Source organism: Marmota marmota, unplaced genomic scaffold (assembly GCF_001458135.2).
Source record: "Marmota marmota marmota unplaced genomic scaffold, marMar, whole genome shotgun sequence".
In the NCBI taxonomy this organism is placed as follows: Eukaryota; Metazoa; Chordata; class Mammalia; order Rodentia; family Sciuridae; genus Marmota; species Marmota marmota.
In genome coordinates this window covers 8267476-8290887 of record NW_025999853.1, presented here as the reverse complement: position 1 = coordinate 8290887, position 23412 = coordinate 8267476, and the positions used below count along the sequence as shown (strand labels likewise).

The window sequence follows — 23412 nt, the reverse complement described above, 5'->3', positions numbered from 1 at the left end:
CTTGCCATTGCCTGAGTCAGGGGAGGGGCGCAGCAGACTAGGCCTGAGAATCACTGGTATAAGACACATTCACAAGAGAAAAGCCTACAAGTGTTACTTAACATTTGACGTGCCCAAGGGAGTGTCCCTAAGGAAAATGGAGACCCACCAAACTTAAGACTGAAAGCGTATGTGCTTTTCCAACAACACATGGTGGAGAAGCAATAAAAGGGAGGAGCTGGGGCTAAGAACAGTAAATCGTGGCACAGTGACCAGGAATCGATGGGGGAAACACCAGGAAGGTGAGGATTGTTCTAGTAGGTTTGTGTACAGGTCCATTTTGGTGTTGACCCCAGCCTCTGGTGGTAAGAATGTTGTTTTTCTCCTGGTCCAGGAGGGCTTCTTTCTCAAAGGAAGGTTTATGATGGCTGTTAGGGAGAAAGGGGTGCTCAGGGAGCCCTCCCTGACTCTGTTATTTCTCAAGTGCCATTAACTCAAAAAACATCACTATGCCCAACTGGCATATTTTGAGGTGTAACGTGATGGTGGTGATGATAATGGTGATTATATTGATGATGATGATGATGGTGATGATGATGGTGTTGTGAGGACGATGGTGTTGGTGATGGTGTTGGTGATGATGATGGTGATGGTAATGGTGACTGATGGTGGCACTGATGATGTTGATGACCACAGTGATCATATCTAAATTACACATTGTTGTAGGATTTAGCAATTCCAAGCTTGTGACCCACAAAGCAGTACCCAGCATGCAGCGAGTGCTAAATAAGTCTAATTTTTTTTTTCATTTTTACCTGATAAAATACTTCTGTTACTGGAAATCAGTAATTGACTAGTGCACCTTAAGTTTCAGCATGCCCTTGAATCACCTGGGTGTTTGTTCAAATGCAGACTATGGTTCAGCGGGTGGGGTGTGGGGCCTATTTGCCCACACCACGAGTTGGTGGGTCACACTGGGATTAGAACATTTAGAAGTCCCTTTTTAGCAGTGTGACGTCCAGAGGTATGGACCTCAGTCCAGAGCATGGGGTTTACTACCCACCACCTGGGTGACCTACCACCAGCCATTGTCCTTCTGATAGCCCATCTGTCATACAAGTGGGTTGGAGAAATGCCCCCACCCGCCCCTGGGAGGTCTCTGAAGCCCTAGGTCGTCTTGCTGGGAAGACGGCAGCAAGTGTGTTCTGGGCTGTGCAGACAGTGAACAGGAAGTGGAGACAGATGGACACTGAGGCTCCAGGGCCTCGGGGAGGCTGAACACCTGCTCTCCACAGAAGTGTCCCACATGGACGGGGGCGGGAAGGCCAGATGGACACAAATTCCTCTCACCCTCCTCGTCTGTCCCTAGAATGAGACCAGGTTTGTGGATGGAAGAGCCATTCTGCAGTGGGATATCATTGCCTCCAATGGAGTCATCCACGTCATATCCAGGCCTTTAAAGGCACCCCCCACACCTGCGGTGAGTGCTTAGGGATCCTGGTGAGGGAAGAGCCCGGTGCCCATTCCCCAGGGGCCAAACAGTACACGAAGCCCTGTCTGCCACCTTCCTCCTGAGGAGCCATGAGGAGGCTCCCAACTCTAAGCCAGCCGACGGTGGGACACCAGCCCGGGCTCGCCCAGTCCCCACTCCTGCCACCATCTGTGCTCCTTGCATGAAAGGGAGGGATGGGCCAGTGGAGGGGGAGGGAGAAGCCCTGAGCTCTGGTCTGTCCCTCCACCCTGTAGAGGGCTAGATCTGGGGGAAGGCTGTGGATTAAGAAATGTGAAAGCTGAGAACACGTGGTCCGGGCTGTAGAGAAGCTGGCTGTAACTGATGTTGGTCTGCTAACTTTTTTCCCCAGGCATGAGGGACGGTGAGCTGCTAGCTGCTGGAATGTTCTACAGCATAGTGGTTAGGCACAGAAGCTCCAAAGCCAGACTGGCTCAAAGCTCAAAGCCGTGCCAGCTAGCTAGCTGTGGGAATCTGGGCAAGGCCTCAAGCCTCTGTGCTTCAGTTCCCCACCTGAAACACGGGAACAATCATGACTGCCCCTGCCTGTGTGGGTTAGTGTAACACTGAGACTGGTTCTTTTATATAAGAGGCTTGGAGCAGACCCTGACGGCAGTAAGAGCTAGTTAGATGTTAACGTATCTTTATTTTTATCTTAATTCCTCCAGGATGCCTGGGGAGGGGTAATCTCGAATTAGTGTTCCTCTGGGGGAAATCAGCAGTATGAAGAACTGACCCTCTCCTTTCTGTGTTCAGACATCAACCCACACTGGCCTGGGGACAGGGATCTTCTTTGGCATCATCCTGGTCATTGGAGCAATTGCTTCAGCTGCCTATTCCTACTTCCGGCTAAACCGGAGAACAATTGGCTTCCAGCATTTTGAGGTAAAGGGAAAAAAAAAAAAACTGGGAACGTAATGGTGGGAGTTACCTTAGTTTATTCTTTATTGTTCTAACAGAATACCTGAGACTGGATGGTTTTTAAAGAATAGAGGGTATGCATGCCAGTAATCCCAGCTATTTGGGAGGCTAAGGCAGGGGGATAACAAGTTCGAGGCCAGCCTCTGCAACTTAGCGAGATCTTCCACGACTTAGTGAGACTCTCTCCAAATAAAAATAAAAAGGGCTGGGGATGTGGCTCAGTGGTTAAGCACCCCTAGGTTGAATCCCCAGTACCAAAAATAAAGAAAGAAAGAAGAGAAGTTTATTCGGGTCCATGGACTTTGGCCTGGGAGGCTCAAGAGCATGGCGCCAGCATCTGCTCAGCTTCTGGTAGGGCCTCGTGCTACTTCCACTCACGGTGGGAAGCCGAGTCGCAGGCAGGTGTGTGGAAGAAACAAAACCCAAGCGCCCGCCTCACTTCATAACACGCCAGTGTCCGCTGCCCAGGTAAGTAATTCAGTCCTGCGGAAGTGAGGACTCGCTGCCTCCAGGAAGACATCAGCCCCTCTCCGTGACCTCATCTCCTGGGAAAGGCCTCACCTCAACAAAAACAGCAAAGATCTGGAGGGGACACTCCAAATTCTAGCTCCTGCTCTAGGCTCTTCCAGCTGCTACAGAGGCCTCACCCAGGAACAGGCAGCAGAAGGAGCCGCCACCCCACCCCATGCTTCCTGCCTCTGGGGTGGGTCTCTGTCCCTAGAAGGACTGGTGGCGGCGGCAGCCCCAAGCCCTCTTCTTGGCTGACACAGGGCCTGAGGAGGAGCAGGAGGAGCTGCCCAGGAATTGGCCTGAGGAGAATTCACCAGGGGGTCACATTCACCTGGGAGGATTCACTAGACAGTGCTTGGGCCTCCGGAATGGCCCTGAGGGTTAAGGAATAGGGTCAGGGACCCACACAGCCAGAGGCCTCACATTGCAGCCAGCAAACTTCATTTCGCTCTATTTGAACAGCTGAGCCACCTCAGGTAAGCAGCAAGCTCCTGAATTGTCACATGATCACCCTATGTGCCAGTCCAATTTCTGTTACTGTGACAAAATACCTGAGATCATCAGCCTACGAGGAGGAAAGGTTTGTTTGGGCTCATGGTTTCAGTCATGGTTGCTTGGCGCCATGGCCTTTGGCCTGTGGCAGCAGTGTGTGGCAGAGGACCCTGCTCAGTTCCTGGCAGCCAGGAAACAGAAGAAGAGGAGTGGTCCCAGTATCTCCTTGAAGGGCACATCCCCAATGGCTTAGCTTCCTTCCCCTAGACCTCACCTCCTAATCATGCCGTGGACTGAGGACCAAGCCTTCAACACACAGTCCCTGGGGGAGCTGGGTTGGGCAGCAGCACAGGAGTGTATTCCACTCCTCCCTGGCCCGTGCTCTCCTGTGTGCCCTCCAAACATGCCTGGTAAGGGCAGCAGCTTCCTGTCTTCTGGAAGATAACTTGTCTATTTCTCTTTTTTTCCTTCCTTTTCGTTGTTTTGCACTGTTGCATATTGAACCCAGGGCTTGAGCCCACTAGGCTGACTTGCTTATGTATAAGCACAGGGGCAAACCTCAAAGCCTCTTGGTTCATTTTGTATTTCTATAACTGGATGCCACCAACTAGGTAACTTGTAAAGAACAGAGGTTTATTCAGCTGAGAGATCCAGGTCAGACAGCCCCCTCTGGCCAGGGCCTGCTTGCTAGTGGGGACTCTGTAGAATCCTGAGGCAGAACAGTGCATCACACAGTGAGACAGGGTCTCCTCCTCCTCCTCCTCCTCTTCTTTTTTTTTGGTACCGGGATTAAACCCAGGGTCATTCAGCCACATCCCCAGCCCTTCTTCTTATTTTGAGATAGGGTTTTGTCAAGTTGTTTGGGGCCTCAATAGATTCCTGAGATTAGTCCTGAACTTGTGAGCCTCCTGCCTCAGCCTCCCAAGTAACTGGGATTACATGTGCCACCGCACCAGAGAGCCTCTTCTTCTTCTTATAAAGCCGCAGTCCCATTGGATGAGGGCCTCCTTTATCCTTAAATACCTTACAAAGGTCCCACCTCCAAATATCCCAGTTGAATTAAGTTTATACCCCTTAATACCTCACAGTGGGGATTAAATTCCATGAGGAGTTTTGGTGAGGACATTTAAACTATAGCAACATTATTTTTAGTAAAAGTGTCCATGTTGTGTGACTCCTTGATATCAAGTTCAAGGTCAGGCCGCAGCACTCTGGGGTGGTTATCCTGGGTAGTGAGAGAGTACTATTGGGCACAGAGCACGGGGCCTTCCTGGGAGGATGAAAGTGCCTTATGAGCTGATTTGGATGGTGGTCACACCCAGGGACACGTGTGTGCAGTGTCACTGAGCTGAACCTTGAGACTGGTGCATTTATTACCTGTCAATCGTATCTGAACATGTACTGCTCAAAGGGAAAGGTTCCCAAGAGGCAGAGGGTGGCTTGCTGTACCTGCCAAGGGAGGTGAAGCGCTCCTGTCTTGGGACACAGTCCTGGCTCTCAGCCTTGTGCTTGTCTTTCTGAACAGTCAGAAGAGGACATCGACGTTGCGGCCTTCGGCAAGCCTGAGAACATCTCAAACCCCATGTATGAGAGCGCGACCTCGGCGCCCCCAGAGCCTTCCTGCGACCCCTTTGCCGTGAGTGTGCACTTTGATCTCGGAAAGGGTCCAGTTGGGCTGCAGAAGAATGGTGTCTCTCAGCAAAGCTTGGCAGACAGCAGCACGCAAAGGAGAGCTCCCTTCTAGAATGTGCCGTGGTCTGTGAGCCGGAAAGCCAGTTGTGCAAGCTCCTGAAGGCAGTGTGGCCCGTTGGGCAGGCGGTAGAAGTCTAAGTCAGAGTAGAGGAGAACTAAAGGTTGTCCAAGGCCCATCTCGTGACCAGGGGGGGATGCCTTTGGTCTTGGACTGGGGCCTGCTCCAAATATTTTTCAGATAGCGGGTGCAACATAAGACATCAGGCCTTAGAAGATGCATTTTTCCTTTAGCTCTCCTTTAAACTTATATTTACATTGATTTTTCTGCCCGTTGTCAGAACTGCTTCTTGCTTTGGGAGCTACTTTTCTTGGATGAGGCCTTTATCTGGATGGTGGTCTGCTCTGGTCTGCTAAGAAGGAACCATTTATTTCTATTGTTAGTGACAGCTGAGCTTATTATGGGGCCTCCATTGACTGCAGCCCAGGGGACTCAAGGCAAGAAATGGTCTGAAGTTCCCAAATGCAGAAGGTGCACTGGTGTGTGGTTATTACCAGTTCAGACCGAGGAGCTAGGGAAACGACTTCATTGTTTCCTCTTATGTAACAATCACAGCCACCCATAGCCAGTGTCCTGAATGTCCTTGTTTACCCAGCAGACTGAGCTGGTGACATTCCTCAGGTCCAGGGAAATACTCAAGTCTTGGCTGGTGTGAGCCCACACCCTCCTTCAGTATTAACCAAGGCCACGCAGCTGCTGTCACTGTTCAGTGCACCTATCTATGTTATTTCCCCCAAGACCACACTACAGTTATTGAATTTTTATAAGTGAGCATTGAAACATTCCAAAAAAAATGTTTTCTTGCAACATTTTTGAGCTTGTCTAATGCAATGATATTATTCTTCTTCTTATGGCTCTTAGTGCCTGTGGTAGCAGATCTTGGCAATAAATTGAAACAGAATCAGATCCCAAATCTTACTTTGGATTTTAATCTAACCCATATAAAATTTCAAGGTTGAAGTCCAGCTCAGTTGCAATGATTGACTGGTGGGAGTTTATTCCTGTGACCCTTGTGATACTGATGTCCACATTATTTAAAAAGCAGAAGACAGTCACACCTGTGTAGCACACGCACATCTTCCCAGGTGTTTGTCCAACTCCAGGGGTTCCTTCAGCTCTGTGCACCTGAGGCAGGTGAGAGACAATCCTAGAAACAGCTACACCTGCTATAAAGAACAGGTGACAAAATGCTCCAGTATGAGAAATCCTTCCTAAGTCTAGAACACCAGCCCCAAAGTGACGTGCTAGGTTCTCATGCCTTTGGTACTAAAGGGCGTACGATATTTGTCATCGGTCCAGACATCTCAAACACCACCAACGCCACCCATAAGAAGCCTTTGCTCATGCGCATTATGCTTCTTAGCAGAGGCTGAAGACCGCGGGAGGCATGGGGTGGCTGTCTCTGGAGCATGGCCTCCAATTCCCTCCCCCGGGAGCTCCAGAGCCAGCCCTGGTTTGAGCTGAATCTTCAACCTGAAAGGAGTTTTTTCTTATCACACGAACGGCCACCTTTGGTGGGTGCCTACACCTTGTTAAATCTCATGTCCAATCCTCACACCTCCCTGTGAGGTGAATATCACTAAGACCTTTTAGAGATGAGGAAATGACAGCAGAGTGATTTGTCGAGGGCCCCACAGCGGCCTCAGGCAGCAGACTGCATGAGCCCCAGAACAGGTGTCCTTAACCACCAGGCCACCCTACCTCCTGATGTGAGGCAGCCTCATGAACTGACGGGCATTCCCACCGCACGTGTGATCATGAGGAGAATCAGGTTTTAGGCCCCAGATCAGAGGCCAAAGGAGACGTTCCACCTAGAAGGACCCACCAGCAGGACAATCCACACCCTGGTGAGTGTCTCACGGTCCCCTCTTTTCCAGGACTCTGTGGAGCCCCAGCTGGAGAGCGGTGACCCCCTGGGGGCGATGTGAGGAACTGACATGAGCAGCCAGCCAGCAGCCCGGCCATGGGGGCCCACAGCCTTGTGAAGCCTCTCGACTGTGAATTCTGAGCACGGGATGCTTTGGGGAGCAGAGCTCCTTCACGCTGCAGATGATGAGGCTCTCAGAGCTGAACCTCATCTCCCCAGATGACCTGGGGTTACTTCCCCTCTCTGAGCCTCCCTTATATCTTTCGGATGACATTTCTCCTGTTCTCCCCTGGGTCCTGGGGAACTGTGATCTTATTTCCGTTAGACTGAGCTCCCGAAGGTAGGGACTCTCCTCACCCACCCTTGTATCCCAGCACCCACCGCTGTCCCTGGCTCATGAAATATGCTCAATAAATGTTTATGGGACAGAAACAGAGTCAACGGAACAAACCCAGTGGCTGGAAAAACAAAAATGCTGCCCCCAGAGAAGCCAAACTCAGAAGGCAAAACCCACTTCTTAGGGCCTAATCAGTCAGGCAACAACTGGATCCTCTCCGAATTCAGTTTCATTTGTGCGATCACCTTAGGGAGATGTGACAACACCCTACCCCCGCCCCGCTGTGAAATGCCACTTCTCACCCACTAGGATGGCTGCATCCAAAAACCAGAGAGTAACAAGTGTTGGTGAGAATGTGGAGACACTGGAACCCCCACATGAAATCCCATTCCTTTGCATATACCTGAGAAATGAAAGCAGTTCCACACAAAAACTCATTTATACACACTCATAGTAGCATTTTCCCAACAGCCCCAAAGTGGATACAACCCAATGTTTGTCATCTGATGATGGGTGACCAAATTGTGGTACATCTACAAGATGGAATACTACTCAGCCCTAAACAGAAATGAAGTTCCACTGCATACAAAAGCATGGGTGAACCTGACGACATCATGCCAAGGTTCTTCTTGAGATGATTGGGGGACAGGATAAAGGTCCAGGAATGGGGAGGGATTGAAAAACACGAGTCCAACCTTCTATAGATGAGAAGTCAAGGCCCAGAGAAATCAGTGAGCTGCTGCCGGTGACAGTTATGACGAGGAACACGGTAGAGGAACTGGGGTCCTTCTCCCTAGGCCCGGAGCTCTTCTTCCTCCCACAGGCCCTGGCACAGTGCCCACATGGCTCCTATCTATGGAGATTTCAACACCGGTGACATTTTGGGTCATTTCTCCCCACCCCTAGTGGAAGATCTCACATAACCTCTCCATGTTATCTAAGACCTTAGGCAGTCTGCACCATTTTATTGAAACTCGGCATAGAAAACTCACCAAACTTCCCTTAGCACTCCTGAGGGATAAAGTCGCCAACTAGAAAAACTTGCTTCATTAAAGTGTCTAAAGAAAGTCCAAGTCCTTCTGCCATAGGCCCTGGTGGAAAGCATAGCCCAGGCCGATGCCCCGAGCAGGCACCTCATGGGGAACAGCAGGCGGGGCAGGGCCAACAGAGAGAATGAGGAAAACCGTTTAGGAGAAGTTTGGATCTGGATGTGTCTCAAAGGCTTACGTGTCAGCCTGTGGCACCACCGGGAAGTGGACGCTGTGGGAGGTGGGGCCTGGTGGAAGGAAGTGAGGTCCTTGGGGGCATGCCCTTGTCTCTCATTGCTCTCTGACCACCATGAGCTGAACCGTCCTCTTCCACGTGCTCCCACCATGGAGTACTGTACCACCACAGGCCCAAAATAACAGGGCTAAGCACCTCTGAAATGGTGATCCAAAATAAACCTTTCCTTCCATTAAGTTGATTTTCCCAGGTATTTTGTCACAGCAATGAAAGCTAATGAGATTTTTACCATCAAGCTGCATCTTTATCTAAGGTAAATTACACCAGCATGTAGCCAAGCCTTGGGCTTAGAGAGAGCTCCCACAGATCCTTATTCATGCAGTCCAGACGTGTTGCATCACACGACTGAGTCATTCAAGTCACTCCAAGTGAACTGGGCTGGCACGAAATAACCACACTGAGACAGAGAACAATGCCTTTTTCTTGGGATTCTTCAGCGACGGCCCCTCGTGCTGTGTGGAGATCATAGGCAGAGGGAACGAGAAGGACACATATGTCACCTGCCCCAACAGAGGGTCTCGTCAGTGCCCTCCACTCATGTACTCAAGCTCCTAGTTCACACACACACAGCCTGTGGCTGGCTTGCCACACAGATCTACATATTTTCTTGTTATTGTCTCAAGTTCCTCTTATCTGTGTCCATTTCTCAGTAGTACTGTTTACTGGGATTTTAGCCCTGGAAGGGGTACATGAGAGAGAGAGAGAGAGAGAGAGAGAGTGAGCAAGCGCGCACAGTATATATATATATATTTTTTTTTTCTTTTTTTGAGAGAGAGAGGAGAGAGAGAATTTCAACATTTATTTTTTAGTTCTCAGCTGACACAACATCTTTGTTTGTATGTGGTGCTGAGGATCGAACCCGGGCCGCACGCATGCCAGGCGAGCGCGCTACCGCTTGAGCCACATCCCCAGCCCCACAGTATATTTTCTTTAGAGACATCTGAGACTTAAAAATCTGAATAAGCTTAACACACTTACTGCCATGAATAACTAAAAAGAACAAATTAAAAGTTTTTTTAAAAAGAATAGGTTTGACTATAGGCTTCCTCACTAAAATCAACCTGGCAAGGGTGTCGAGATCCAATGCCAACTGCATGCAGACACGGCCAGGGCACTGGGGAGGACTCAGCTCAACCACAAGGGGTCGAACTGGTTTGTGTAACTGGAAGGCTCGGAAGTGGGGGCTTCAGGGCGGGTTCCTCCAGGGGATCAGTGACACCACTGAAGACAGCATCTTCCCACTGTGCCTTCTGAGGGGACAGATCATGCTCAGCAGGTCTGCTCAAAGGGATCAACCGGCCTTACTGTCCTCATCACACCCACACATGCACCACTCGGGAAAGTCACCTCCTCACAGAGCTGGCTCAGAAGAGAGGACGATGCCCTCCCGGCACTGCCCTAACCCACACGCAAGTCCCCCCCGGGGTCAGGAAAGGGCATGAGCAACTGGCATAGGCAGAGGGATGGGTCACCCGGGCTGGCTTAGCCCAGAGGGGCCACCAGGTCAGCTCCTTCTGAAGCTGACCGCTCCCCCTCCAGTGCTCACTGCCCAGCAGCCCGTCCAATGGGGGCCTCAGGCCTCTGGATGGGGGAAGAGTCCACGGGTGTTAAACGCTTCCATCCTCCTCATCTCCACAACCTGGCCCTCCACTCTGGAGCCCTGGGCCAGATCACTCAGCTCCAAACGTGCCCTCCGTGGGGTCTTCACCTGCTGTGTCCAGTTCCCAGCAAGGTGCTAGGCAGAGTAAGTCCTGGGGAAAGGTCTGCACAGTCGATGGAGCTTCAAAAAGTGAGGGGTCACTGGGACCCCCGCCAGGGATGCGGCAGGGCAAATCTGCTCTCGAGGCCCAGCCTCCCCTTGCTAGAGCAGGGCTGGTGGCCCCTGGGCACGGGGTGGGTGGGCCTGACAAGCCGACAGCTGATGGTGTCCCCAGGGACTGGAGCTGATGTCCAGGGAACTATCATACGGGATATGGGATAAGCCTGTGAGCCTCTACCCAAAGTCTCTTCGGGCTTTTGTAGCAATGAGGGGAAAATAACCTCAGCCAACCACTTACAAAGAAACTCTGGCACATTAACCAGGAGCTGCTGGCTTATGAATCACTATTCTAACTTAGAGGAAAAGGCATGTGAGAGGTGTGACCAGGGGTGATGATTTGCCTCTACTTCCCGTGCCCTGGGGGCTCTGCTTTGGAGAAGAATGCAGGGGATTTGGTGGCAGTGGGCTGAGCCTCATCAAAGCCCCCAGGAATCCTTGTGGGGTGGCCTCTTGCACACACAAGAGAGGCCAGCTCTCCAAAACTGCATCTTGACCCACAGCACCTTCTGCCTTAGTGCCACACACCCGGACCCACAGAGAACACTGCCTACCATCATACACAACAATGTTCCTTTAGTTAATATACTGTCCCCAAACAAAGCAATTTATAATACAGTACTAAATACTTGATTGGTAAGTTCTCATCTCAGGTTCAATTCCACTAAAAGAAGATAATGAAGATACTATAATTGCTTAAATTAAGTTCACATTTGAGAGGTGACACTATTTCACTTAAATAATGACATTTTTACAATTGGCATTTTTAAATAGGGGTTAATTCAGTGCAATGGTCTGGATGTTTGTCTCCCCCAAAATTCACATTTTGATATCCTAATCCCATGGTGATGGGATATAGGCCCTCGGGAAGTGATTGAGTCGGGAGGGCGAATCCTCATGATAGGATTAGCTCCCTCGACCCGCCACCATCTATTAACCAGGAGACAGGCCTCACCAGACACCAACTCTGCCAGCACCTCCACCTGGACTTCCCCATCTCTGCAACTGTAATACACTGTTCATAGGCCACCAGCCCACGGTATTTTGTTATAGCAGCCTGAATGGACTAAGACGGTAGATCTACTCTTACAGATGTGCATCTGCAGGATCTCATTAAAATGACGACCACAAGTGCAGGCTAACAGGTGTGTGTGTAACTATCAATTCAAGAGTGGCACTGTTGGGGGGGGGGTGAGGGGGCTTTTCTGAAACTGTGCATGATTCTTTACAAGGTTTTGAATATGGCAAAGATAAAATCCTCGGTGATTGATATATTGCTGCATTCCTAGAAAATTCAGTATGTCGAAGTCATGTCAAAAAATTCTTTCTGGTTACAGGTAAAACAGAATAAGGGTCTAAGCTTAGAAACAGGCTATTAGAGACACAGACAGGCTCCCCGTGCCCAGATGTCGGCAGGACCCTGAAGGATGTGTGGGCAGGGGCAGCTTTTCACTGTACTAGGTTCTTGGTACCATGTGCAAAGTTTAGGACAATTCAAAATGCCCAGATTTCACCCTGAAAAACCAGAATGCCCTCCCTTCACTGTGACAACCGAGCACCCTCCAGCCTACTTGCCACAGATCTCCAAACTGTCCCCAGGGACACAGTGCAGACCTGGGTGGAGGGAAAGGCTGGCGTGAGCTGATCTGTCACCTTCACAACCCCAACAACTTTACTCCCCATCACTGGGGTTCTGCTGAGCCAAGTCCAAGGCTCGGGAAGCCCCAGAGTCCTCTCCCAATTCCAGGAAAAGAAAAGAAGCCCCATGTCAAGCAGAGGGACAGCTGATCAAGAATTTTAAGATGTTAAACCCACACATACATACACATTTAAAAAGCATAAACCGTATCTTCAAATTTACCCAAAATGCATAAGTGAACTGACTTCCTAATGCGAGCTCCTGATCCCTATTTCTTTTCCTGAAAACCTTCTTCCACTGTTCCTAGTGTTTGACTACAAACAGGCACGTGGACCCCCAGCTCCTGCTCCTTCTGGAGGAAGCAGTTCCATGGGGCCAGAAGTGGAGCCTCCTGCCCCACCCCAGGCTGCGCTCACATCCTGTCTGTCTGTATGAACAGCCTTCAAGCTCCAGAGGCATAAGGTACGTCTGATCCTTCTCTCAGGGACAGCCCTGTAGGGATCCACGGGGGGCGTGGTGTGTATGCACACGCAGTGGCAGTGCTGAGGCTGGAGCCCAGGTCCTCACAGGGAAGCACTCTACCATTCTACCACTGAGCCACATTCCCAGCCCAAGAATATTTTTTTTAACTACAAAAATTCTTCTATTTGAATCAAAGAGCATTCTGCTATCATGTGTAACTGATCAAAACAAATAAATTAATTTTTAAAAAATTCTTCTATTTCTTTTACTAGAGATTATCTCAAATCTCATACAAAAGGCATGTTTAGAAAACAACGCTGTGACTGGGTACAGTGGCACACGCCTGTAATCCCCGCGGCTCGGAAGGCTGAGACAGGAGGATCCAGAGTTCAAAGCCAGCCTCAGTGAAAGTGAGACACTAAGCAACTCAATGAGATCCTGTCTCCAAATAAAATACAAAATAGGGCTGGGGTTGTGGCTCAGTGGTCCAGTGTCCCTGAGCTGAGTCCCTGGCACCCTCCCCGCCACAAGAAGAGAAAACAATGCTGTGGATCCACGAGCATCTCATAAGGCTTTGTCAGCATCAGTACAGAGGAGCGATGACTGAGCAACACACCAGGCGATACAATTCAAACTTTTATTTGACGTTGAGTTCAAAGTCACTAACACGTAAAATCGACATTCAGAATAAATAGCAAATTCACATTGAGAATAAATAGTTACCTAATTTGCATTTCTTATGCCTGTTACTGTATAGGCACAGTTTGTCATTCCATTAAACAATTAGAAAAGGCTCCTAAGTTGGAGTTGAAGCTTTGTACTACTAAGTACAGGAGCACTGTCCCAGGTGGGTGCCCTGGAGGTGGGCGCTGCATGCAGGATCTGTGGGAAGGGGTGGAGGGGTTGCCGTTGACCTCGATGCAGGCTGGGCTGACCCCACTGAGAGGGGTGGAGCTGGAGGGATCTACAGGGTTGTCCCGGGTTGGGGAGGCCAGGCCTCCATGCCTCCACGTGCAGCAGTCCAGAGGCTCCCAGGAAGGGGCCGTGATCTGGGGTGAGGCAAGGGAAATTCCTAGAGGTCTGACAGCTGTGAACAGGCAGCCAACAGCTCACCCTGTCATTGGAGAACTAAGTCCTTCAGTCAGAAAGGTCACCTGGGCAGCACAGCCCAGAACCCAAGAAGCACAATAACAAACGAGAGGTATCTCAGGTACCTGCCACAGAGCAATCTTGATATGTGCTAGAAACATCGCGTCTGACCACCGACCAGCCAGGAAACAGGCCCAGAAAGCAGCTCAGAAGGGAACTTGGCACCCCTACCTACCCAGAGAACGTCTTTCCAGACCTGCATCCAAAATTAGGTTATTCATCTGCACCTCTTAAGAGGGGAATGTCACCCTTGAAACCAACACAATCCATTAGTGGGGGATGGCAAACCACAGCCCAGGGCCAAATCCAGCCCACAGCCTGTTTTGGTAGAGCCCCCATGCCCATGCCATGCCCACGAAATGCCCATGCCATGCCCATGTCTACAGGAGCAAAGCTGTACCTGTCTGGCCCTTTAAGGGAAAAGTTCTCTGACCCTTATTAGAGGAACTTCATTCCCCTCCCTTCCCCTCCCCTCCCCCCCTTCCCTTCCCTTAAACCAACAGTGGTGTCAAAGGTTAGTTCAACTTTGAATCCAGCTCCCAAATACTAAAGGAAAAAAAGTGTGGTACAAAAGGAAATCAATATTATTAAGAGGGAAAACAGGCAGATGAATAATCAGACAACCCTGCATCTGTCCAAATTTAGTCTTAAGAGTATTCTAGATATGGGGTCCCGTCTGGGCCTCTGGCAGCCAATGAGCATTGGGCTAAATAGAATTCAATGCCACTTAAAAATCCTATTGAGAGGAGGACAGAGGAAAAGCCAAATTAGTAAGAGGCAAGATTGATTCTCACTTCTCCTTTGCAATAATCAAGAGGGCTGATGTACTGCTCAAAGCAACCAGTGATTCCGCCGGAGAGGCCAGAATCCACAGCAGGTGGCACACGATACGTGGAATTAATGGTGAGAGCAGAAAAGGGGCTCAAGAGTCAACTATGACAGGAGGAAGGGGGAAGAGAGAAGGAAGGCGTGGGGGGAGAGGGACAGGGAGGGGTGTTAGGAGAAAGTGGGAGCTGTAAGCCAAATACCTAAAATATTTTTAAAGCCAGGTTTCCTCTATAAAAGCGACTCTGGAGAAAACCCTCAGTGCTGTGCCTTCCCCAAGCACCTGCTATGGGTGCCACGAGCCTTGCCGGACTGTCACAGCTGGTGTGGACGCCCCTGGACTGTGAATTTTTGTTCTCATAATTCTTAGAAAATCAATCTAAGCAAGGTTAACAACAGTTTAAATGCTCAAACTAATTTTACGGTTTGCTTTACAAATGGATTCTCTTAAGTGGCGGAGAACAGTCACTTCTGATGCCCGCGCGCTTCCATCAGCGCACACGCCACAGAACAAACGGGGAAGAACAAAGCCGCGCGGTGCAGCGGGCCAGGTCCCAGCTGAGTCGAGACGGTGACAGGCTGAAGCCTGCCCTGACTGAGCTGGAGGAGGAACAAGCGGGGAAATGCCCGGGCCTTGCTCTGGAGGCACTCCCCAGAGCTTGCTGCTGAGTCTGCCAGGCCCTCGTTTGGTGGCCCTGGTACAAGGGATGCCAGGCCTCTGCTACCTGGCAGATCTCTGGGCTGCCAGGCTCATGGCCCTGAAATGAAAACCCACCTCCCTGGGAATAATCTGTAAAATTCATTATTCATTCCCAGAAAATGTCCCCTGCCCCAAGGCTTAGGTCACCTAGCCCAGATATTCAAGAGAGCAGATTTTTTAAAAAAGGTCTACTTCACTCTCGAGTAAACAAAACACCCTGTTACCTGGCACCTCATCCGTATGCCACGGATGCTTCTCAGCCACCCCTGTGTCCTCTTCTGCTTCTCCAAAGCAGAAATCAAAAGCCAAGAGAAAGCACCAGCCCATCCTTTTGGGACCCCCAACTGAGCAGTTCTGAGCATCACTTGCTGCCTTGAAAGCCAGACTCCAAAACACCGGTGGTGAAACACCTGGGTGACACCAACAACAACACGCCCACTGTCCCAAGACAGGGTCAGACTACTGTGCCCTATGGTGTTCATCCTACCGCACAGAAGGACTAGAAGCCTACTTGGGTCTAAAGCGTCACCCCCACCAGGACAGTTAAACAACCAAATACCAAAGTCAAACCGCATCACAATGAGCAGAGCCAGAGGGTGCCACGTAACTCACTGGACTCCTGCATGTTGGCGGAAGCCCGTGCAATGCCAGGCAGGTGTTCACCACGTGCTAAATGAGCAAGTGCTCTCCACAGGTCCCCCAGGTTCCTGCCCACTCTCCAGATTTAAAGAGCAAGAGCCCAAGATGAGTCCCAGCAAGACTAGACAAGACCACCGGCCGGAAGCACACAGGCCGCATCAGCAATGAAAACAGCACAGCCCTGAGGTGCTCAGAGAAAAGATGCTACGAATACAGATTAATAAAGCGTTCTTCCCTCCAGAGGGAGGAAGTAAGGAGAAGAACATGGCCATTTGCTTCAGTCTTAGAAATGAGAACAGCTCAGGACCCAGGTCTTCCTACTAACTTCGAGGTCTCTCATCTTGTCCCACCTGAACCACCAAAAGGAAACCACCTGAACTCCCGCAGCCACTCAAATGGGGCAGGAACCAGAACTAAGCAAGGGCTGGAGGTGGCTGGGGGATGCCCCTTCCTCCTCCTCTGCCAAAGCGGCACCTCTCCCATGTGGTTGCTGTCGAGAGAGGAAGCCACCTTGTCTGTCCCCCCGCAGAGCAGGACAGTTTCTGGAAACACGCTCTAACAAGATTCCGGTTTAGCCTGGGGGTGCTGTGGTGTAGGACTTCAGCACAAGGGTCTTGTCTTGTTTCCATTTCTTTCCTTCGGTAAGTGCAAGAGACCAGTGCTTGGGCGCCGTTTCTGGGCTTCCTGTGGGTCTGGGGAACCTCCCACAAAGGCTGGGGTTCTTCTGCCCCACGGATGTCTCACAGCCTCGTTGGACGGTAGGCAGAGGTGCGGCCAACTGGAAGGTGACCGTAACCAGAGCAGCGCCCTCGCCCTCATTCCCATCTCCTGTTGTACCAGATGTCCTGGCCTGGCCTGGGCTGGGTCACAGCAGCACACAATGAGGACAGTGTTCTTGTTCCTTCTCATCTAAGTCCTTCCAGGAGGCTGGGTTCTCTTGGACGCCGTACACCACAGGAAGGCCCGCCAGAGCCTCAGGACCAGAGACCGGGGCATCCTGCCATTCAGGGACCTTCTGCCACTCACAGCGGCACTGCCAGGAGCAGCTACTGAAGTGTCTGCCTGCTGCCGACGGGGCATCTCCATGCATCCTCAGGCCTGCAGCCCCCAAGGTGAACGGTGCAAGAGCCAGAGCAGCGTCTAAAGGACCTGCTGGCACAAGCAGTCTCACCTAACCCAGGTCAGTTCCAGGTCCTGGAGAACAAGGCGGAGTGGGACTTCCAGTACCAAGCTGCACCCGGGCCCCGAGAGGAGGGAGGCGCACCAGTGGGCGGCAGGCTCCTCTCAGCCTGGGGAGTCCTGTCCTTAAGGTGCAAAACACATCAAAAGCCTACCGTGTCTCTTCAGAAAGCCACTGGGCCCACCCAGAGTCCACCCCATCCAGTGGACACGGGCTGCTTCTGGCCCTTTCCCCAGGGGGCCAGGGTTACTTGGCCTGTGCCTCCTGCAGGAGGGGCGCCCTGGAGGTGGTGGCCCTGTCGGACCACGCGGGCAGCTCGTGCTGCAGGGGAGTCCTCCTGGGGTAGAAGGTGTGGCTGACGTCGTAGTTTAAGAGGCAGCTCAGAGACGCCATGTAGATGTCCGCGAACCGCGACAGGCGCCTCAGGAAGTAGGTGGGGTTCTGGTCTGTGCGGAACAGGCTTCCGAACTGGGCGTTGAAGAAGCTCTTGGTCATCTCCCTAAAGCAAAAATAAACAAATAAATAAAAACGGAAACAGAGCAGCAGAGAAAGGTTTTTTGAAGGTTTTTCAATTACTAAAATCAAAATCTCTTAATAAAAAAAAAAAAAGACAGGACTTGAAGTTAGAACAATCCTGACTTCCATTCAAGAAAACCATCCATCCATCCGACACCTCTGAGATGACTGATCACACTTCCCAATTACTGCAGCCTAAGAACCCCACTGTTGATCCTGAGACACAGCTTTAACCTCAGGGCCTCCTCCCAGCCCAGCCTAGCCCACAGCGGTTTACACGGTCAAGGTCACAGCTCCACACAAGGCCCCAAATTCCTACAATGGACCCTCTGCCCCTCCGTGCATTTGTGTCTAAATCAACATCCCACACAAAAGGACATGCATACCATCTTGTGGCTGGGAACCTTACAGAATATTCCAGAAAAATGGAATGTTGATAAATTAGTTAAATACAGCAAACAGTATAACTGTTTACACAACTGTGTGACTAAAGCCAGCGGTGGTGTCACCTGCCTGCCATCACTTGGCGACGACAGATGCAATAACCACCAAACAGCAGAACATTAAAAGAACCCACCTGGGTCTCTGTGGGCGGAACAACCTAGATGGTTTTCCAACGTTTACTGAAGAATCTCGTTGAAATATGAAGATATTAAATACTCAAAGTCAATGGTCCCTTTGTCTAGTAATCTGAGGTTCCTAGAAGTGAATGCCCCACGGAATGTGACCCAGGCCTGGCCTTCAAGTCACTCTGCTCCAAGCCTGCTCAAGTCACTCTGCTCAAGTCACTCTGCCCCACATCTTCCTCTCAGGACACTTTATGATAAAGGAAATCGTGTCAGAGCAAGCCCTAGCCAGCCAACAGCCTGCGGGAGGAGGAGGGACAGCGGGACAGCGTGCACTACCACCCTGGCTCCCACAGAGCCTGAGGCATGGACACTGTCCCCTCTCCACACCTCTCCCACTGCTCTCATGGACCCCCCCTGGAGCCAGGCTGCCCGCTGCTCAGAGGCTAGAATCCAGCAGCAGCCACTTTCCCAGACCTTAGACTGGACCCAGGGCCTGAGGAGGGCCAGGCTCTTCAGCGTTCCTGCCAAGAGCGTCCACATACAAAGCACCCTTTGCAAGGAGCACGACTGTCAACAGGGCCCCTCTGGAAACTATCCACTAGGACACACACCTGCCAAACTTTTCTGACAGCAGAGGGGCTTCTAGAAACATTCTGATGACTGACTATGTGCATATTCCTGCAAGAGCCATAGGTACGAACGCACACCCAGGTGTAGGAGCCCTAAGATCTCACCGGGGCTCAGAGCCCTCCCCCATCACAGCCCCAACAGCCACACATGCTACCGGCTTTGGCAACACAGGGCCACCAGCACCCAGATGGAACAGTCAAGGAGGCGGGGAGGAGGAAGGAGAAGGAAGAGTCCCCTTCTCCCATGGCCCTGCAAGGGCAGGGGAAAAATGGAGGTCGCCGCTGGCCTATAAGAAATGCCACTGTCACCAACAGCAGACAGCTGATCCTGGAGACCTGGGAAGCCACATCTACACCTGGGAGCACACCACGGATGGTTCACGATCATGCCTCGGATGGCCTTGGGAGAACATGTGGGCTGAGCACACGCAGAACAGGTCACCGTCTTCAAAATAAGCCACTCTCACCTCATCTCCTTCCTCTCCTTTTTCCACTCCTCCAAGACCAGCTGCGACTCAGCATCTCTGTGAACCTGCAGGACACAAGCCAGTTACTATGATAGTTTGGGTTTCAAACAAACTCATCAGAATTTTTTGATGGGCAGCTCTTGGAAGAATTATATTTCTTTAAGAGGCAGGTACTTGGGCTGGGGTTGTGGCTCAAGAGCTAGAGCACTTGCCTAGCATGCGTGAAACACTGGGTTTGATCCTCAGCACCACATAAAGATATGGTGTCCACCTAAAACTAAAAAATAAATATTTTTTTAAATTAAAAAAAAAGAGAGAGGCAGGTACTTCGGTGAAGTAATACATTTTCAGATTTCCAACTGAAACCCTGCCTTCTTCACTTACAAAATTAACACAGTAGCGCGCGCGCACACACACACACACACAGAGAGCTTTAAATATCCATCATTAGAAACCTGATTTAGCAAATTAAGAGGGGAATATTATGAAGATATTCCACTGTAATTAAAGGCTTGTATAAAAATAATGCATGTATGTCCATGTAAAAATATATGTGTAAACCCACATGTGCGATACACCCATTACATCTATTTATTATGTATATTAACATAGACTTCCCATGTACTAGCTACTTCATATATTACATGCATGTATATCAATATCACAGCAGTTAAGTTGAAACACTGTGCATAACGGTACATCCACTAATTGCAAGCATGTGAAAATATGTGCTAGAAATTAACATAGAATTTTTTAAAAAATTGTGCAAGGGTAGGAGGACCATAAATGGTTCTGTTTTTTTTTTTTTTCTTTAATGTTACATCGCCTTATTAGATGTTTAACATCTGAAGAGGCAAAGGGCAACAAGATGACACATCTCAACGTGAGTGACGGAAGAGCAGGAGACTTTCTGGTAGGCCAAAATGTGAGTCAAAGACAAAAAGAAAATGACAGCTGCCCACAACCTCCCAGTGGAATCTCACAAGTCTCCCTCCAACGTTCTTGTGACTGAAGGGAACAGGGAGGACCGAGTCGGAGGCACATATGATCGCAGGGGACAGGTGGAGCTCACTGGGATCCCTGACCGCAGGGTAACCTCAGAGCTCAGAGGGAAAGGCCAAATGGGCAGACCATCTGTTTCTCAGGTGGGAGCCTGTGCTTGTCACATCTGCCTGGCCCACCAGGGTGACACCCGCAGCCGCCAGGCAGAGTCCGCACTCACACAAAGCTGTCTCGACTGGGCTTGGAATCTGGGCTTCTTGCTAATGTCAGGGGCTACCCGACTGGAAGCAGCTTCCATTTGAAAACCCACTGGCTGTGGGGCTGGGGCTGGGGCTCAGTGGTAGAGCACTTGCCTGCAGGCGTGAGGCACTGGGTTCGATCCTGAGCACCACATATAACTAAATGAATAAAATAAAGCTCCACCGATATCTAAAAAAAATAAAAGAAAGGAAACCCACCAGCTGGGTGCCAGGAGCACAGGCCGCTGGCCTCTCCTTGCTGGGAGTTTTGAAGCAGGTTCTGTGAGGACATTTTGAATTAGCTTTCACATTTGATATCAACAAGCTACTTACTCCAGAACCGAGCTCCAGGACATACAGGATTCAGACCAAATCCGAAGAAGTAAAATCTGCAGGCGCCACAGGGACCTTCACTGTATGAACGCGAGTTCCTTCTGCACCTCTGCCCGGCGGGGCTCCGCCGGAGGCCGAAGACACAAGAGGACGGGAATGGAGGCCCCCGTGGGGCAGACCAGGCCAACACAACGTGAGGCCACCTCTCCTCTGCCCACACCCACCTCCTGCCCCGTGAACTGGGCGCCCACTGCTCACACAAGCGGGAAGGAGCTCCCAGGCCCGCCCTCGGCGCATCATGGCCCCGGGTGCTGATGGCCCTCTGAGATTCCTAAGCAGAAATCCCAGCCTCCAGCATGACGGTATGGGGAGGTGACAAAATGATGAGGGTTGAGCCTCGAATGCGAAGAGTACCCTTATAAAAACGACCCCAAGAGAGCTCTCGGGCCACCTTCCAGCCATGCACGGCACCATGCAACGCTGGGCCCACCCAGACAAGAGCTCTGCTGGCTCCTGGACCTCAGATCCCAGTCTCCAGGACGGTGGGACATAAATGCTTCTGCTTTAAGCCACCAGTCTACGGTACAGTCACCATGGACTAAGAGAGTGGCGCCCCTGCAGGAGGGCACATTCACTGCCTGGTGACAGGGAGGAGGATGACCTAAGTCAATCTACTTGCTCTCCCTTCTCAAGCTAGCTGCTAGAGGCCAGGGGAGTTCTCTCCACTCCTGACCCTCGGGGAAACCCGCCCGAGGCGGCTCTGCCAACAGAAGAGCCAACGCAGATCTCCCAAGCTCAAGGCACGCTCTCTAACCTGGCTTCCCAGCCATGGAGCGGGTGGTGCACCCCACTCAGACACCCACCCCTGGGTCTCTATGGTCCTGAATCTGGAGGGTGGCCAAGGATGAGGATGGAGCCTCTCCAACTTCTGCCCCAAGGCTGCCGAAGGGAAACGCAATGGAGGAAGGATCCGGAAAGCTGAGGCCAGGGCAGCAACACCACAGCAGGGACACTGGCTCTGAGGTCTGTGCTCACTCAGGAGCCTACAAATAGGCTTGGAGGGGGACAGATGGGGGAGGCAAAAGGAGAATAATTTCATGACACATGAAAGTAAATGAACTCATATTTCAGTGTCCACCAGAGTTCAGCAGGACAACCACAACAGCTCACTCACACACGGTCCATGGCTGCTTCTGTTAGGAAAGCTGAGCAGCTGTGACAGAATCCAAGCCCACACAGCCCTAAACATCTACCATCAGGCCCTCCGCAGAAGTTTGCTAGCCCCAGCCAGCCCCCGCACTGGCCAGCCCCCCCACTGGCCAGCCCCCCCAGTGACCAGCCCCACCACCACTAACTGTGGCCACTGTGGAGCGCACTTCAAGGCTAGCTAGCAACATGATTCTTTAAAGTCACTGTTTAGAAAGCAAAAAATCATATGCTTCTATTTAATTTATCAGACTCGGCTCCAAATGATACTGTTACCCCTGCCCCAAATCAAACCCAGTCCCGAAGGAAAATTTTCTCTCTTCATAAATAATTGAGAGTTCTAGAAATGTGCCACAGGATCAGTGGAAAAATGACTACCTTTCCAGGTGAACCCTGAGGGAGCGGGGGCAGTGGGGGGACAGGGAGGACAGTTAGGATGGACACTCTCTGGGATATTTAAAATTATCAGCCATACTCCTCTAACCTGGTGCCGCTGACCCAACATCATATAAAGCGTCAGAGCCCGAGGTGGCGCAGTGCGGAGGCAGAGACCAGGGCACCCAAGCCCAGGCCAGTGCCACCCCAGGCCTGAGCAAGGTGTTTTTCCTCTGTGCTCAGATTCTTCATCTATAAAACGCAAGTGACGCTCTCGGTACTCTGGAAGTCACGAGGGTGAAATGAACACAAGGCCCAAGTGCCCAGCGCAGAGAAGACCTGCTACATTCAGCAGGGCCCGGTGCCCACCACTGACTCTGTGATGCCGGAAGTCACTCATCTCTCGGCCTCGGCCTTCTCTCCCGTGAAACAGAGTGCACCGTAAAGGCTCATTCCCTTTTCCTACTCCCCGACCTATGCCTTGTATAACTGATCCTCCAAGTCCCAGAAATATCTCCAACACCTCCTTTCTCTGAGTCACACTCTTTTTTTTTTTTGAGAGAGAGAGAGAGAATTTTTTTAATATTTATTTTTAGTTTTCGGTGGACACAACATCTTTTTTATTTTTTATTTTTTTATGTGGTGCTGAGGATCAAACCCAGTGCCTCGCACATGCCAGGCGAGCGCGCTACCGCTTGAGCCACATCCCCAGCCCCTGAGTTACACTCTTAACTGTCAAACTTGTTTTTACAGGTCAGAGAGGAAAACAAAACAAAGACTGTTCCCAAAGCAGTGAAGTCATCCACACACAGGTTGTTTGCATATCTGATGAGCAGCTGCTGTCACTGGATTCCAACTAAGGCGAGGTCACACACACACAAACACCCCTGCACTCAGCCCTCAGGGGATGCCTGAACTGGGGTAACACCAAGTCCAGAGTCTGCTGTTTTTCCTCTGTGTACATACCTATGACAAAGTCTATCTTATAAAATTAGGCAAAGTAAGAGATTAATAAT

At 50.8% G+C, this 23412-nt stretch overlaps 2 protein-coding genes across 3 annotated transcripts in view; one reads left to right on the top strand and one right to left on the bottom strand.

The window, feature by feature from the left end:
- Positions 1-7465, top strand: part of Stab2 (stabilin 2) — a 155308-nt gene extending 147843 nt beyond the window's left edge. For both annotated transcript variants that reach the window (XM_015482841.2, XM_048802956.1), the window contains 4 exons: positions 1349-1459; positions 2246-2374; positions 4938-5048; positions 7040-7465. In XM_015482841.2, coding sequence (XP_015338327.1) covers positions 1349-1459; positions 2246-2374; positions 4938-5048; positions 7040-7090 — 402 coding nt within the window. In that variant the 3' untranslated portion in view covers positions 7091-7465. The remainder of the gene's footprint in view (positions 1-1348; positions 1460-2245; positions 2375-4937; positions 5049-7039) is intronic.
- A 5725-nt stretch (positions 7466-13190) lies between these two features.
- The window catches only part of Nt5dc3 (5'-nucleotidase domain containing 3), a 33059-nt gene continuing 22837 nt past the window's right edge, over positions 13191-23412 (bottom strand). The window contains exons 12-13 of the mRNA XM_015482840.2: positions 19242-19306; positions 13191-17559 (exon numbers count right to left, since the gene is read on the bottom strand). Coding sequence (XP_015338326.1) covers positions 17307-17559; positions 19242-19306 — 318 coding nt within the window. The 3' untranslated portion in view covers positions 13191-17306. The remainder of the gene's footprint in view (positions 17560-19241; positions 19307-23412) is intronic.